Source organism: Schistocerca cancellata, chromosome 8 (assembly GCF_023864275.1).
Source record: "Schistocerca cancellata isolate TAMUIC-IGC-003103 chromosome 8, iqSchCanc2.1, whole genome shotgun sequence".
NCBI classification, from domain to species: Eukaryota; Metazoa; Arthropoda; class Insecta; order Orthoptera; family Acrididae; genus Schistocerca; species Schistocerca cancellata.
The window spans coordinates 478708881-478722552 of NC_064633.1; the positions used below are offsets into that span (position 1 = coordinate 478708881).

Sequence of the window (13672 nt, forward strand, 5' to 3'; positions counted from 1 at the left end):
GTTTGCACCAAACAAAAATTATGTCTTCAACACACCAAAAATAACTAAATAAAACTGAAAATTTGTTTCATTTGTGATCTATGTTGTTGGGAAATGTGGAATACTAAATCAAGCCATATGCAATGTGACTGCATTGGCATTTAAATGCGGCATGTTCACATTTTCCCCATCCTCACGTTCAGACAGTATACCATGGCGATGAGGGAAATTTGCAATCAGACTGGGCACTTTGGCACTTGTGCCAGGGCACAGCTCATCAGCCAAATTCTTGGCTGCCCCTGCTTTAGATGTTCTTATGGTTCACGCTAAAGTATGTACATTTTATGTCTTTTTGTGGGTCAATTAGTTATGGCAACATTGTTGGGTTTGGTACATCTTGACAAATTTGTTTGTGTGTTCTCTTGTCATTTTGAGGAAACTGATGATTGATTTTTTGGAAGATACTGATCACTGATCTGTCTGGAAAAATAGGTTTTGCCCAAGTCTGTCACTTTAATCAGAACAGGAAACTACAACAACTATTCTTCAAAGACGAAAGTAAATTTTTATATTCAAATTTCATCTCCTACCAGTTTGAAAAAATAAAATTCACATAAGGCAAACTGCTGTGACAGTCAAATTTATATATTTTTAATCAAGGAATAGTCAAAACCAGTCTATGTGACAGATTGTATCACAAATAAGTTGTTCATATGTTCACTGGCCTGTGTAATAGCTGCCTTTTCTATGTAATTTCCCAGTTAACTCGTGCATACACTACAAAAAGGGTAACAATTAAAAGCCCAAGGCCCTCCTCAATTTATGACATCCGTCAGTGACTGTTAAAGAGGTTTGCTGTAACTTTGACGTCAAAGACCATTTGGTCATTATCTTTCATCCCTGATAGAATTTCCATGTTCCCTTCTAACTACACTCCACACTGTTTTGATTTTATTTTCAGAATTCTTAATCTCTGACTCGAGATGCACTTTTTCTTTTAATTTTCTTATAGTTCTTCTCAGCATACCACAATACATTTCACAATATGAAAGCACTTGTATGTTTGTGCTTATACTCATTAGTCTGTATAGTTCTCTCATTCTGCTTCATGGTAATCCAATACCTTTTGTTATTTCCAATTTCTTTGATACTCTACTGGTGCCATATTTCTGTTTTCATCATTGAGTGACAGCTGTTAACAGCAGAGAGAAAGTTATTCAGAAATGCTTTAAATTGGAATTTATGTCCACTGTCTCATATACCATCTCATGCTTTTCAGATTCCTTCTAGATGTGTCCTGTAAGTGCATAGATATTCTAATAATTTTCCTAATTATCATGCTTTAGAGCAGTTACTGCATTCCAAATAGTTCTTTTCTTGTTGCTGGAGAAGCTTATTTTCCCTTTACAACACATACACTTTGATACTCTGATGACTTCACTTAAAATTTGGCAATAACTTTTTACTCCGATTTAACCTTATATCGACTGCGTCTCTTGGTGCTAGGTGGAGTCTTCTCTTAGTTTTGCACAATATTCTGATTCCATTTGTAATTCTGTGTTTAGGCATATTTCATCTGCTTCTGCCAATTAATTTATTATGAAAGCCAATCACAATGTTACAGAATTTATTACATTCATCATTAACACCAGGAGGTGTTGTGTATACCTTTTCAGTCTGTATTTCACAAATTATTCTTGAATTCCTCAGTGTTACAACTCTCCAGGCTACCAATCACAAAGCACTTTGTATAAAATATTGTGACAAACGTGGAGAAAACAGGAACAGAAACAACATATGAGGTCTGTTCAAAAAATTTCGGAACTTTGTCCACAAAATTTTTCTACGCTTACCTTTTACTTACTGTGTATGGTCTCCTTCAAAATACTCTCCGCCACAATTGATACACCGCTCCCAATGCCATTTCCACTTCTGGAAGCACTCTTGGTACGCCTCTTTCTGGATCGTGCAAGGCACTGCAAATCTTTGTCCTTTTAATAGGGTTTTTAACTTTGGAAATAAAAAAGGTCCACAGGGGCCAGGTCTGGAGAGTCCGGAAGATGAGACAGTACAGAGATTTCGTTCTTTGTGCAATAGTCATGCACAACAGGGATGAATGCGCGGGTGTGTTATCGTGATGCAAGACTCGTGAATTGTCTCGTCACATTTCAAACCATTTCATTCTCACATTTTCTCACAGGCATCACAACACGTCCCAATAGTACCATTGATTAACAGTTTGTTCCTGTAGCACGAATTCACAATGAACTAATCCTTCAAGGTCAAAGAAAACTATCAGCATGGCTTTGACTTTTGACCTGACCTGACAAGCTTTTTTTGGCCTTTGAGAACCTTTTCCAACTCACTGTTAAGACCAAACCTTGGTCTTGACATCATAACCGTAGACCACCACTTACCACCAGTTATAATTCTCTTAAGGAAAATCTCGTTCTCATTTGTGTGATCCAAAAGCTCTTCACAGATTGTGAGGGAAAGGTCTTTCTGGTTTTGACTCAAGCCGTGGGACAAACTTGACAGCAACACAATGCATTCCAAGATGCTGTGTCAGGATTTCATGACATGATCCAACTGAAATGTTACGTTCTTCTGCAATCTCTTAGACAGTTAGTGTTTGATTGGCATGCACAATTTCATTGATGTTCCTGACATGAGCACCACTGGGAGATGTTGAAGGGCATCCTGAATGAGGGTCACGTTTGACTTCTGTCTGGCCTTTTTTAAAGCATGTGAACCATTCATAACACAGAAATGGCTCAAGAACTCTTCACTGTAGGGTTCCTGCATCATTTCATGCGTTTCTGTAAAAGTTTTCTTGAATTTCACGCAAAATTTAATGCAAATGTGTTGCTCCTCTAGCTCTGCCATCTCAAAATTCACAAACTGTGCGACACAACATTCTACTCAATATGGCACTGAACAATAACTAATAAAGATACAACAATAAAACTTCTGGCAGTTACACATTAAACACAGGCATGGATAATGATGCCAATCACATTTTGCTCCAATGCACCTCTGCTGCAAAATTACAAATCTTCTGGAATTTTTGAATGGACCTTGTATAGTAACCCCTTAATGGGGCAAAAAGCTTGCTGCAGAAGTATGATGCAAAGAAATAATGTGCCTGTGCATTGAACACAAAGTAGATATGTGTCAATTACCATGATTAAAAATTCATCATGGAAAGAGGAACCCCCTCCCCCCAAAACGAAACATCACTGTAGACAATCATTACGTATACTTTGTCACTAAATAATTTTGTGTATAAAATAAAGTCAGTTTCTGGGAAACACAGTGTATGTACCCCTCTCCATTTCTGGAAAACAAAGCTAAAAGTAAATCATATTAATTCAAGTACAGAGTACTACATATCACTTTAAATTACAAAGTCTGGATGTCCTAATTCCAGTCTGTTAAGCAAGTGGTTGGGGTAATCAGTAGGAAAATTTATCTGACAACAAACTAAAACATATATACACATCATATATGAACCAAGGAGGTATGCAATTACAATTACTAATATTTCCAGTCAGCTGCAGCATCGATAATCACTTGGCATCTCTGACGCATGCTTGAAACCAAGTTTCCCACATATTCACATGGAAGAGACCTCCAAATGGTCGAATTTGTATTAGCAGCTGTTTCAAAGTGAAGTTCTTTTTTCTTTGCAATGTATTTCTGATGTAAAACCATACATTTTCAGTAGGTTTAGCATCAGGTGACTGTGAGGGCCAATCCACTACCTGAACAACTTTCTTCTTTTTACAGTCACTGCACAGCCTGCTGTACTGCATCGGATCATTGCCCTCATGCAGTATCCAGTCTTCATTTTTGTCATTGAACCAATGTTTGAAAGTCAGCTTCAAACATTTCTGATAAATATGTAACATTTTCTGTGCATTTTAATTGTCAGTAAACACATACAAATCTCAGCTGAGAATTCAAAGTAAACTAATGCTTTATCGAACAGCATGAAGGACAAAGGTTCCTCTAGTGGGCTGTGAAGGAACTAAGGCAATATCTTTTACCACCTGTGTGTACTGCCGACCACACTCTTACTTAGCAGATTGTAGTCACTACTACATTAGCAACCTACTAGGAGTTGCCATAGCATCCTAGAAACTTCTCAGTTTTTTTCTTACAAATTCTCACGTTATGCCTCAGGAACCAGAGTATGACATGTAAGGATATATTGGCGATGAGCAAGAGCTGACTGTGTCTCTCAAATCGAAAAATCACAATTGTCACACTGTAGAAGCATACCAAACGAAATGCCACAGTATCATATAGGGGCACATTTCTCAATTACACCATGTAGAATATTAATACTTCAGTATAAATTTTCTTGCCAAAAATACTAAGTAAACCACTTGGGCTGCCTCACACCACACATTTTAGTTTACATCTTCATTGAACAGTCGAGAACTATTCGATCATGGTTCTCTATCATTTAAATGGACCCGATATGAAACCCTTCCAGCTTCAGTATTCCCATTTGTGTGATAATTGTACAAATATGATTTTTAATCTGCTAGAGTTGAGTCCAATAACTAGTTATTTAAATATCAGTGATATACTTTAGGCCAATCAACTTACCGTCTTTCTGGGCACGTAAAATCCTGGAAGTTTTGTAAAATCATCTGGTGCTTTTTTCGCAGTATTGATAACACAACTGAATTGTGGTTGCTGCTTCAGGTGGTCAGATCCCACGACCTCTTTTTCTAATTGATATGTCAGTGCTATAACTCTTATGTCTGTAGCAGAAAGACTTGTGTAGTCCCCAGTCTTCTTCGAAAATTCAGTAACTGGGAAAAAAGAAATGAGAACTATTATTGTTAATTATTATGTATGGACAACTAAAATAGAATAATAAAATCTCCTTGGCTGTTTAGGAAGATACTGATGAACTGAACCAGTTTACATTACAACAAACATTATAAACTTAAATGAATAACAGAACTGCTAATTTTTTTTTAAAAAAAAAAGAAAAAGGCAATGAGATGAAATTTATGGGCTGCAAAAGCACCATCGCTTTCTGACACTTACTACGGAATCCTGCACATTTTGCACAGATTCCTGAAGAGAAGCAGTGCAGACTGAGCTTCATCCTTCTTTCAAAAGATGCTAAATGCTACAGATTGTTACCTTCTGGTTTAATTTCTTTACTTCTAAAGATTATGCAAAACTATCGCTTACATCCATTCATTCATTGTGTGTACAGAAGATTTACTGCTCTTCTGCTGCATCTAGTGACAACACAACTGGGAAAAAAAAAAAACAGGAATTGTTTTTTCTTTATGGAGGTTGTGGTGTCAGGCTGATCCTCATAGCAGTCTGATTTTTTTGGTAAGGATGGAGAATCATAGTCTGGTTGTGAGTTGGCAAAGCCAACAAAATTGTCATGATAATCTATCTTTCATTTTAAAACTTTGAGCATTCCATGGTTACATTTATGTTCTTAATGGAAATCCCTGTTTTTCCAATGTCATTTTATATTTTCTTTTAATATTTTTAAAGTTGTTAATAACAACAATAATGGATACCGATTGAAACACAAGATGAGAGAGGGCAAGTTCCTCCTCCCCTATCTCCAGCAGGATGAGAGGGTGGGTGGGGTGGGGTGATTAATCTTTTCAAGCTTAACTTGCATCCTATCTTTCCACACAGACAGGTGGCTATGGGTTCTAAAAGTTTTTAGTTGCACTGTACCTACAATTTATATTATTAGCCAATGTCAAAGACTAGTAAAATGTAGATGTAGTTAGTCTATTACACCACCTGTTGCCCCTTTCCCTGCATGCCATAGCCAAGGATTAAAACTTGGTGTACAGAGAGCAACACTCCACAACTGCTTCATAGGAAAAAGTCATGTGTCCACTGACAATGTTCCCTGTAAAACTAAGAAAGTGCATCCTATGGAAGTAATTCCAGTTTCACTAATGGCAAGTTACTGTAACTTCAATGTCAACTTCTGATCCAGTACTGGCTTCCTTCAATCCTAATAAAAACATGGTAAAGTTGAAAGCACAATGAGTTTCCTTCGTGAAAGAAATACAAGGAATCTTGAACAATGTGGACTATCTTAAAGCACTCCGTCTTCAGGCCACAAGTGGCCCATCGCCCATCAGGACCATCTGACCGCCGTATCATCCTCAGTTGAGGATGAGGATAGGGGGGGCGTGTTGTCAGCACACCGCACTCCCGGTCGTTATGATGGTTTTCTTTGACCGGAGCCGCTACTATTCGGTCGAGTAGCTCCTCAATTGGCATCACGAGGCTGAGTGCACCCCGAAAAATGGCAACAGCACATGGCGGCTGGATGGTCACCCATCTAAGTGCCAACCACGCCCGACAGCACTTAACTTTGGTGATCTCACGGGAACCGGTGTATCCACTGCAGCAAGGCCGTTGCCTGTGGATTATCTTACCTTCTAGTTAAATCAGCTGAACTGCTACTAAAATACTGAATGAATACCAACAGAAGAAAAAACTCATTGGCACGAAATGCCAGCTGCCACCAGTGCCACAAGACAAAAACAATTCTTGGACTAATTAAGTACACACTTGGAATCAGCCAGGCAACTTCATGATGGGTCACATACAGTGTTATCTCACATGACAAAGAATATGATGATGCAGTAGTTGTGTGTTCGACTCCCTTTTGAAAACAGCCATCCAGATTTAGGCACCCTGTGGTTTTGCTAAATCAGTCAAATGTGACCGTACTTTCGTTAAATACACCACAGCTGGTTCCCTATTACATCTTTGTCTCAACTGTGCTTCTGCATTGCATGTCGTAGGTTTGTGAGTAGTGGATTACGGTGTGGGATTTGTTCAAAGTATTTTCACTGGGGGGGAATGCAGTGGGGAAGCCAGTGGTCATTTTAGGGAGATCCTCTCCTGGGAATGTAGAATCTGTAGTAGAAACAAGTTAATAGAGCAGCAGGAGCGTAAGATCTGTTACAATGTGCAAAGGAGGAACTAGATAGGTTGAGGAGGGTGAAGGGTGGTGGGGAATGGGAACTGGCAGTTGGCAAGAATGTAGCTAGGAAGAGGAGGTACTCAGACAGTTTTACTTTCGATACATGCAATAGATACGATCAACTGTCAGAGTTGAGTGGAGAGGAGCCTCGAGTAGCCGTAGATGTAGGTAACTTGCAGCAGTCCTCAGCAATTAGGAGGCCTAGGGCAGTTGCAAAGTCCAGCAGAAAGAAGGTTCTGCTGCTAGGTAGTTCCCACGGTAGAGGTGTGGGCCAGCAGTTGCAGGAAGTGTTGGGGAGTGAGTAACAGGTCACCAGCATTGTGAAGCCTAGTGCAGGGTTGGCTCAGGTGACTGAAAGCATAGGGGAGTTATGTAAGAATTTTACGAAAGAGGATCAGGTAGTGATAGTGGGTGGAGCAGGGAACAGTCTCGATAGGGACAGGGAATATGATGTCAGTGGTGACTTGGTTAAGATAGCTACTCAAACTGGTAGTACTAATGTGCATTTCGTGCAACTGTTTCAGCGTCATGATCGGCCTCACCTTAATGCGGCTGTTAGGTGCGTTAATGTGGGGCTGGGGAGGGCACTGATGGCGGAGGGCATGGATCACATCTCAGTGGTGCCAGTTGGGTCTATCAGTAGATGGGGTTTCACTAGGCATGGCCTGCACCTCAATAGGTATGGGAAGGGGAGGCTGGCTAAGCTTATAGGTGACAGTGTAGTGGGTGGTGGTGGTGGTGGTGGTGGTGGTGGTGGTATCACTCATGGAAAAATTCCTATAGTTGTTGGTGTTAGAGCTGCACCTTTTTTAGACTGAAGTCAGCTGATAGGTATACCTGCTTAAACGAAGTGCCTCTAACTAAGGGCTCACCTCCAGAGGATGTAATCTTTCCAAGTACAGAAGGAATTAGCATATTTCATCAAAACATAAGAGGTATTAGAGATTAAATTAGTGAACTGCTAATAGATGCTAACTCTGAAATTATTGGTATATCAGAGCACCACTTAAATAATTTGATAATTCAGAGGCTTCCTTTACCAGTCTACAGATTAGCTGGCTGTTTCTCAAGGAGTTCCTTGCGGGGTGGGGGAGTGGCTCTGTACGTAAAAAACAGTATCTCATTTGAGTCCATAGACGTATCACGACACTGCACTGAACAGATATTTGAAAGTTGTGCAGCATTAGTTGAATTTAGTGAAACTAAACTTCTAATTGCTGTTGTTTATAGGTACCCTAACTCCAACTTCAGAGCATTTTTGCTTAAGCTAGAGAGGGTTCTTGATTCACTTTGTAGGAAGTACCAGAAAGTAGTTCTATGTGGTGACTTCAGTATTAATTTTGTACATGATTGTGCAAGAAAGAGGATGTTGGTAGATCTCCTAAATTCATATGATCTGATGCAAACTGTGTTTTTTCCAACTAGGGTGCAGGGGAACAGTAGCACAGTCACAGACAATATTTTTATTCATTCTTCATTACTAGATGGACATTCTGTTAGTAAAAGGGTGAATGGCCTTTCAGACCATGATGCACAAATTTTAACACTAAAAGGTTTTTGTGCTCTAACCAATGTCGTATTTAATTACAAACTATGTAGGAAAGTTAATCCAACAGCAACAGAGAGTTTTTCAAAACTTGTCAAGGAATAAGAGTGGCAAGATGTTTATAGTGCCGATAATATAGATGATAAATACAATGCTTTCCATGACACATTTATCATGCTCTTTGAGAGTTGCTTTCCATTAGAACATTCTAAACGGGGTACTAGCAGTAATGGACAGCCCGGTTGGCTGACTAGTGGGATAAGGATATTATGTAGAACAAAGCGGGAATTATATCAAAATGTTAGAAGTAGTCACAATCAAGCTACAGTAGCCCATTACAAACACTATTGTAAGGTGCTTAAAAATGTTATTAGCAAGGCAAAAAGTATGTGGTATGCAAATAGAATAGCTAATTCACAGGATAAAATTAAAGCCATATGGTCAGTTGTGAAGGAAATGTCTGGCCAGCAGCACAAGGTTGACAATATAAAGCCAGTTTGCAGTAATAATATTCCTGTTACTGATAAATCAGATATATGTACAGTATTTAACAACCATTTTCTGAGCATTGCTGGTGAATTAAATAAAAATTTAGTATCTACAGGAAGTCATATAAATTTCTTAGCAAATGCCTTTCCGAGATTGACGTCTGAAATACTGCTCTGTGATACAGACAAGAGGGAGATTGAGACAATAATCAAATCACTGAAGACTAGGGACTCTCATGGTTATGATGGAGTGTCTAGTAGAATATTAAAGTACTGTGCTGCACACTGCCCTGTATTTAGCCATATTTGTAATTTTTCCTTTAGCAACGGTCAGTTTCCTGAGCGATTAAAGTACTCAGTAGTAAAGCCGCTTTATAAAAAGGGAGAAAGGGATAATGTAGATAATTTTAGACCTATTTCTATGCCATTAGTGTTTACAAAAGTTATCGAAAAGGCTGTGTATGTAAGGTTAATTGATCATTTTATATCACACGATTTGCTATCAAATGTACAGTTCGGCTTTAGAAGTCATTTGACAACTGAAAATGCTATATTCTTTTCTCTGTGAGGTACTGGATGGGCTAAACAAAAAGTTTCGAAAGCTTGGCGTATTTTTTGATTTAACAAAGGCATTTGACTATGTTGATCACACAATATTGCTCCAGAAGTTGGACCATTATGGAATAAGGGGAGTAGCTCACAATTGGTTCACTTCTTACTTTAGCAACAGGCAGCAAAAGGTCATTATTCACTATGTTGATAACGGCTGTGATGTGGGATCTGAGTGGGGTACTGTCAAGTGGGGGGGGGGGGGGGGGGGGCAGGGATCAGTGTTGGGGTCGCTCCTATTCCTTATTATATAAATGATATGCCCTCTAGTATTATGGGTAACTCTAAAACATTTCTGTTTGCTGATGACACTAGCTTGTTCGTAAAGGATGTTGTGTGCAACATTGACTCAGTTTCAAGTAGAGCAGTACATGACCTCAGTTCATGGCTTGTAGAAAATAAACTAACGTTAAATCACAGTAAGACTCAGTTTTTACAGTTCCTAACACACAATTCAACAAAACCTGACGTTTTAATCTCACAGAACGGGCATATGATTAGTGAAACTGAACAGTTCAAATTCCTAGGTGTTCCGATAGATAGTAAATTGTCGTGGAAAGCCCACGTTCAGGATCTTGTTCAAAGACTTAATACTGCCATTTTCATTATTCGAACGGTATCGAAAGTGAGTGATATTTCGACATGTAAATTAGTCTACTTTGCTTATTTTCATTCACTTATGTTGTATGGTATTATGTTTTGGGGTAACTCTTCCCATTCTAGAAGGATATTTTTGGCTCAGAAACGGGCGGTTCGGGCAATAAGTGGTGTGAGTTCACAAACCTCTTGTCAACCTCTTTTCGCGAGTCTGGGTATTTTGGCATTGGCATCTCAATATGTATATTCCTTATTGTCGTTTCTTGTTACCAATATTAGTTTATTCCCAACAATAAGCAGCTTTCACTCTGTTAATACTCGGCAGAAATCAAACCTCCATTTGGATCGGACTTCCTTAGCTCTTGTGCAAAAAGGTGTGCAGTATACTGCTGCATCCATTTTCAATAAGCTGCCACTCGAATTCAAAAATCTTAGCAGAAATCCACGTGCTTTCAAATCAAAACTGAAGAGTTTCCTCCTGGGTCACTCCTATTCTGTCGAGGAATTCCTTGAAAAATTAAGATGATTCTCATTGTATTGCTGATAGTGTTTGCTTAAACTTATGGACTGATTTTCTTTCAGGTTCATGAACATTTATTTTTATCTGTTATTACTTTTTATGTTGTAAGTTCATGTACTGACACGTTCCATGAGCTTGGAGATTTTCGCCTCAATTTGGTCCTACGGAACTTGACATTTAAATAAAATAAAATAAAATAAAATGCAATGACACCAGGGTCCAGAATGTTAATCCAAAAATATGATAACCTCTCTGCTCCACAAAAGTAAAACAGCTGTTATTGTACAACCAATACCCTAATAGTCTTTATCTAAATACCCACAAAATTGTGATAGCTACATATGGTCTTCAACCAAACTGAGACCCAGATAACTCAAAATTTAAGAAAGGAATGCAGTAGCAATCAAATGACCAGTGCAGTTCAATGAAAAATACACAACTACATTTCCCTAACTGTCATATCACTAAAAAAGTATCATTTTGCTATATAAAAACTAGTGAAGATACTTTTTTGACGTACTAGCACATGTAGACGTCAAAGCCTTTCCAAGATGCCACACTTTCCAATCTCCATAGAACAGGAATAAAGCTCTGGTACTGATAAGCACATTAAATCAGTTGCAGGTAAGGAACATTCAGTTTCACTGCAAATTTTAGGTCAGTGGTTCCCAATCTTTTCTACATAGTGTCTCCTTTTGCAATCCCAGAATATCTAATGGCTCCCTACATTTATTTAATTTGTTAATATTTTTTGCTTCTTTGGAAAGACTTTAATTGATGATAATCTGCAATTAAAGGAAGGTTATCAAATGTAGTGTAATACAAAACTGCAGCCAAAACAGAAATTTCTGTGTGTCTTTCTTAAATAACCAATGATACTGTTTTCACCTAAATGACACTTCACACATCTAACTTTTTTTTATGTGATGAAAGTCATGACAAGAATTCCAAATATCAATGAGATGACTGAAACAGTTTTTCTTTAAACAGCACCCAAATGTTTGGTTTCAAACTAGTTACAAAGGACATCTAAGGTCACTCTCCACGTTCAGATCATTCTGGTATTTTGTTTTCATAAGACAGGGGGCGAGGGGGGGGGGGGGGGGGGGGGGAAGAGAGGGAATAATGACAAGTTCCTGTCCACAATCATAAATTGCAAGTAACAAAAAGCACAATTTAAGTGAATGAGTGAAATAATGCAACTTTGAAGAGTTTACTGGTCTCATATAGATATGAGTTTGTGTATGTAGACTGAAGCGGTGAGTGTGTAAGAAGGAATTTAAATCTGGATTGAGGAGGGAGGTGTGCCAGGGTAATCTGTGCAGTTGTGTGAACCACTGTGCCATGGTGGCTTAGTGGCTAACACACCTGCCCAGTAAGCATGAGACCTGGGATCGGTTCCCAGCCTTGGTACAAATTTTCACTCGCTGCTTCAGTCTATATACCTAAAAACAATTTAAATGTCCGAAATTATTCACAGTTAAGATTCAATTCACAAAAGTTTTGTTCTATAAATCAAGAATTCTTTTACTGCGTAAAAGCAGTTCCAATCAGAAATGACTTATGGTTACTTTGAAAGGTATATTTATGTCACTGCTGTTTTAAATCTTGAGGTAGACTGCTGAATAATTTAACTGTTATCTAAGAAACACTTTTCTGATATAAATCTGTTCTAGAATGAGACATGTGAATTTACCAACACTTCTTGTGGTATGGTTATGGAGAGGCCTATTTCATGGTAGGTCGCTACTTCTATTTAAAATACGTTCAGTTGCAAAAAGGGTACACTGATATGTGCAAATGCTTTTCAGCTGATTTAACTGTAATCCTTATGTTTCCACTTATTGTAAGTTGCAGACGACCCTGACTGCTTTTTTCTACATTGTTAAATTTTGTTTTATTGGGAGTGGGGTCTGAATTTCCCCAGATGATTAGCCCACATCTAAGTAATGAATGGAAGTACATATAATAAGCCTCTATCACTGTTGACCTGCTTGCACTTTGATTTAGTGCAAATAGAGCACAACAAACATTTTAAAACTTTGTTTCAAGAGCTTTCACATGACAGTCTCATTTTAAATTGTTCTTTGCCACATTCCTAAAGCTTTAGTTTCCATGATTAATTCCAGTGCCATACTGTGAAGACATGGTATTGTATCAAATTCTTGTAGAAGTGGAGAAGAGTGGAAATTTATAAAGATAGTTTTTTTGGAGAAACTGAAGATTGTAGTGCTACCCATCACATTTGACTGTTGTTATCAAGGTAGAGTACAAACTTATTTCAAGCTTATAAAATATGACAACCAAGACATCAATGATTGCACACAGGAACCCACACAAATAATACAAAAATATTGAACTCCAGAAATAACATGAGATTAATGGGACAACCACAGGAATTATGTGGTTCTGAGCAGGGATAGACGAAATAAGTGACTGCTGAGCAGGGATAAACTAAATAAATGACAATCGTAATAATGAGGACATAGCAAAACAGATTCTAACGCAAAAATCAAGCAAATGAAATCATCAGTAATCAACAAAGCCATAATAAAAAGACCTGAAAAAACTGGTAATGGAAATTTCACTTTATCAATATACGAAGGTGAGTCAAATTTATTGTGCAGAAGTGGTACAAAGCTGTATCACTTTTCAACATAATCTCTCCCACACTCAATGCATGTCCTCCAGCGCTTACAAAGTGCATAAATTCCTTTAGAAAAAAATTCTTTTGGTAGTTCGCGCAACCACTCATGCACCGCGTAGCATACCTCTTCATTAGGACGGAACTTCTTTCCTCCAATTGCGTCTTTGAGTGGTCCAAACATATGGAAATCACTTGGGGCAAGGTCTGGTGAGTATGGTGGATGAGGAAGACACTCAAAATGCAGGTCTGCAATTGTTGCAACTGTTGTATGGGCAGTGTGGGG

General features: G+C 38.4%; 1 protein-coding gene across 1 annotated transcript in view; it reads right to left on the reverse strand.

Moving 5' to 3' along the window:
* Positions 1-13672, reverse strand: part of LOC126095053 (RNA-binding protein NOB1) — a 65926-nt gene that overhangs the window by 47054 nt on the left and 5200 nt on the right. Inside the window, exon 3 of the mRNA XM_049909734.1 lies at positions 4597-4805. Within this exon, the coding sequence (XP_049765691.1) occupies positions 4597-4805 (209 nt within the window). The remainder of the gene's footprint in view (positions 1-4596; positions 4806-13672) is intronic.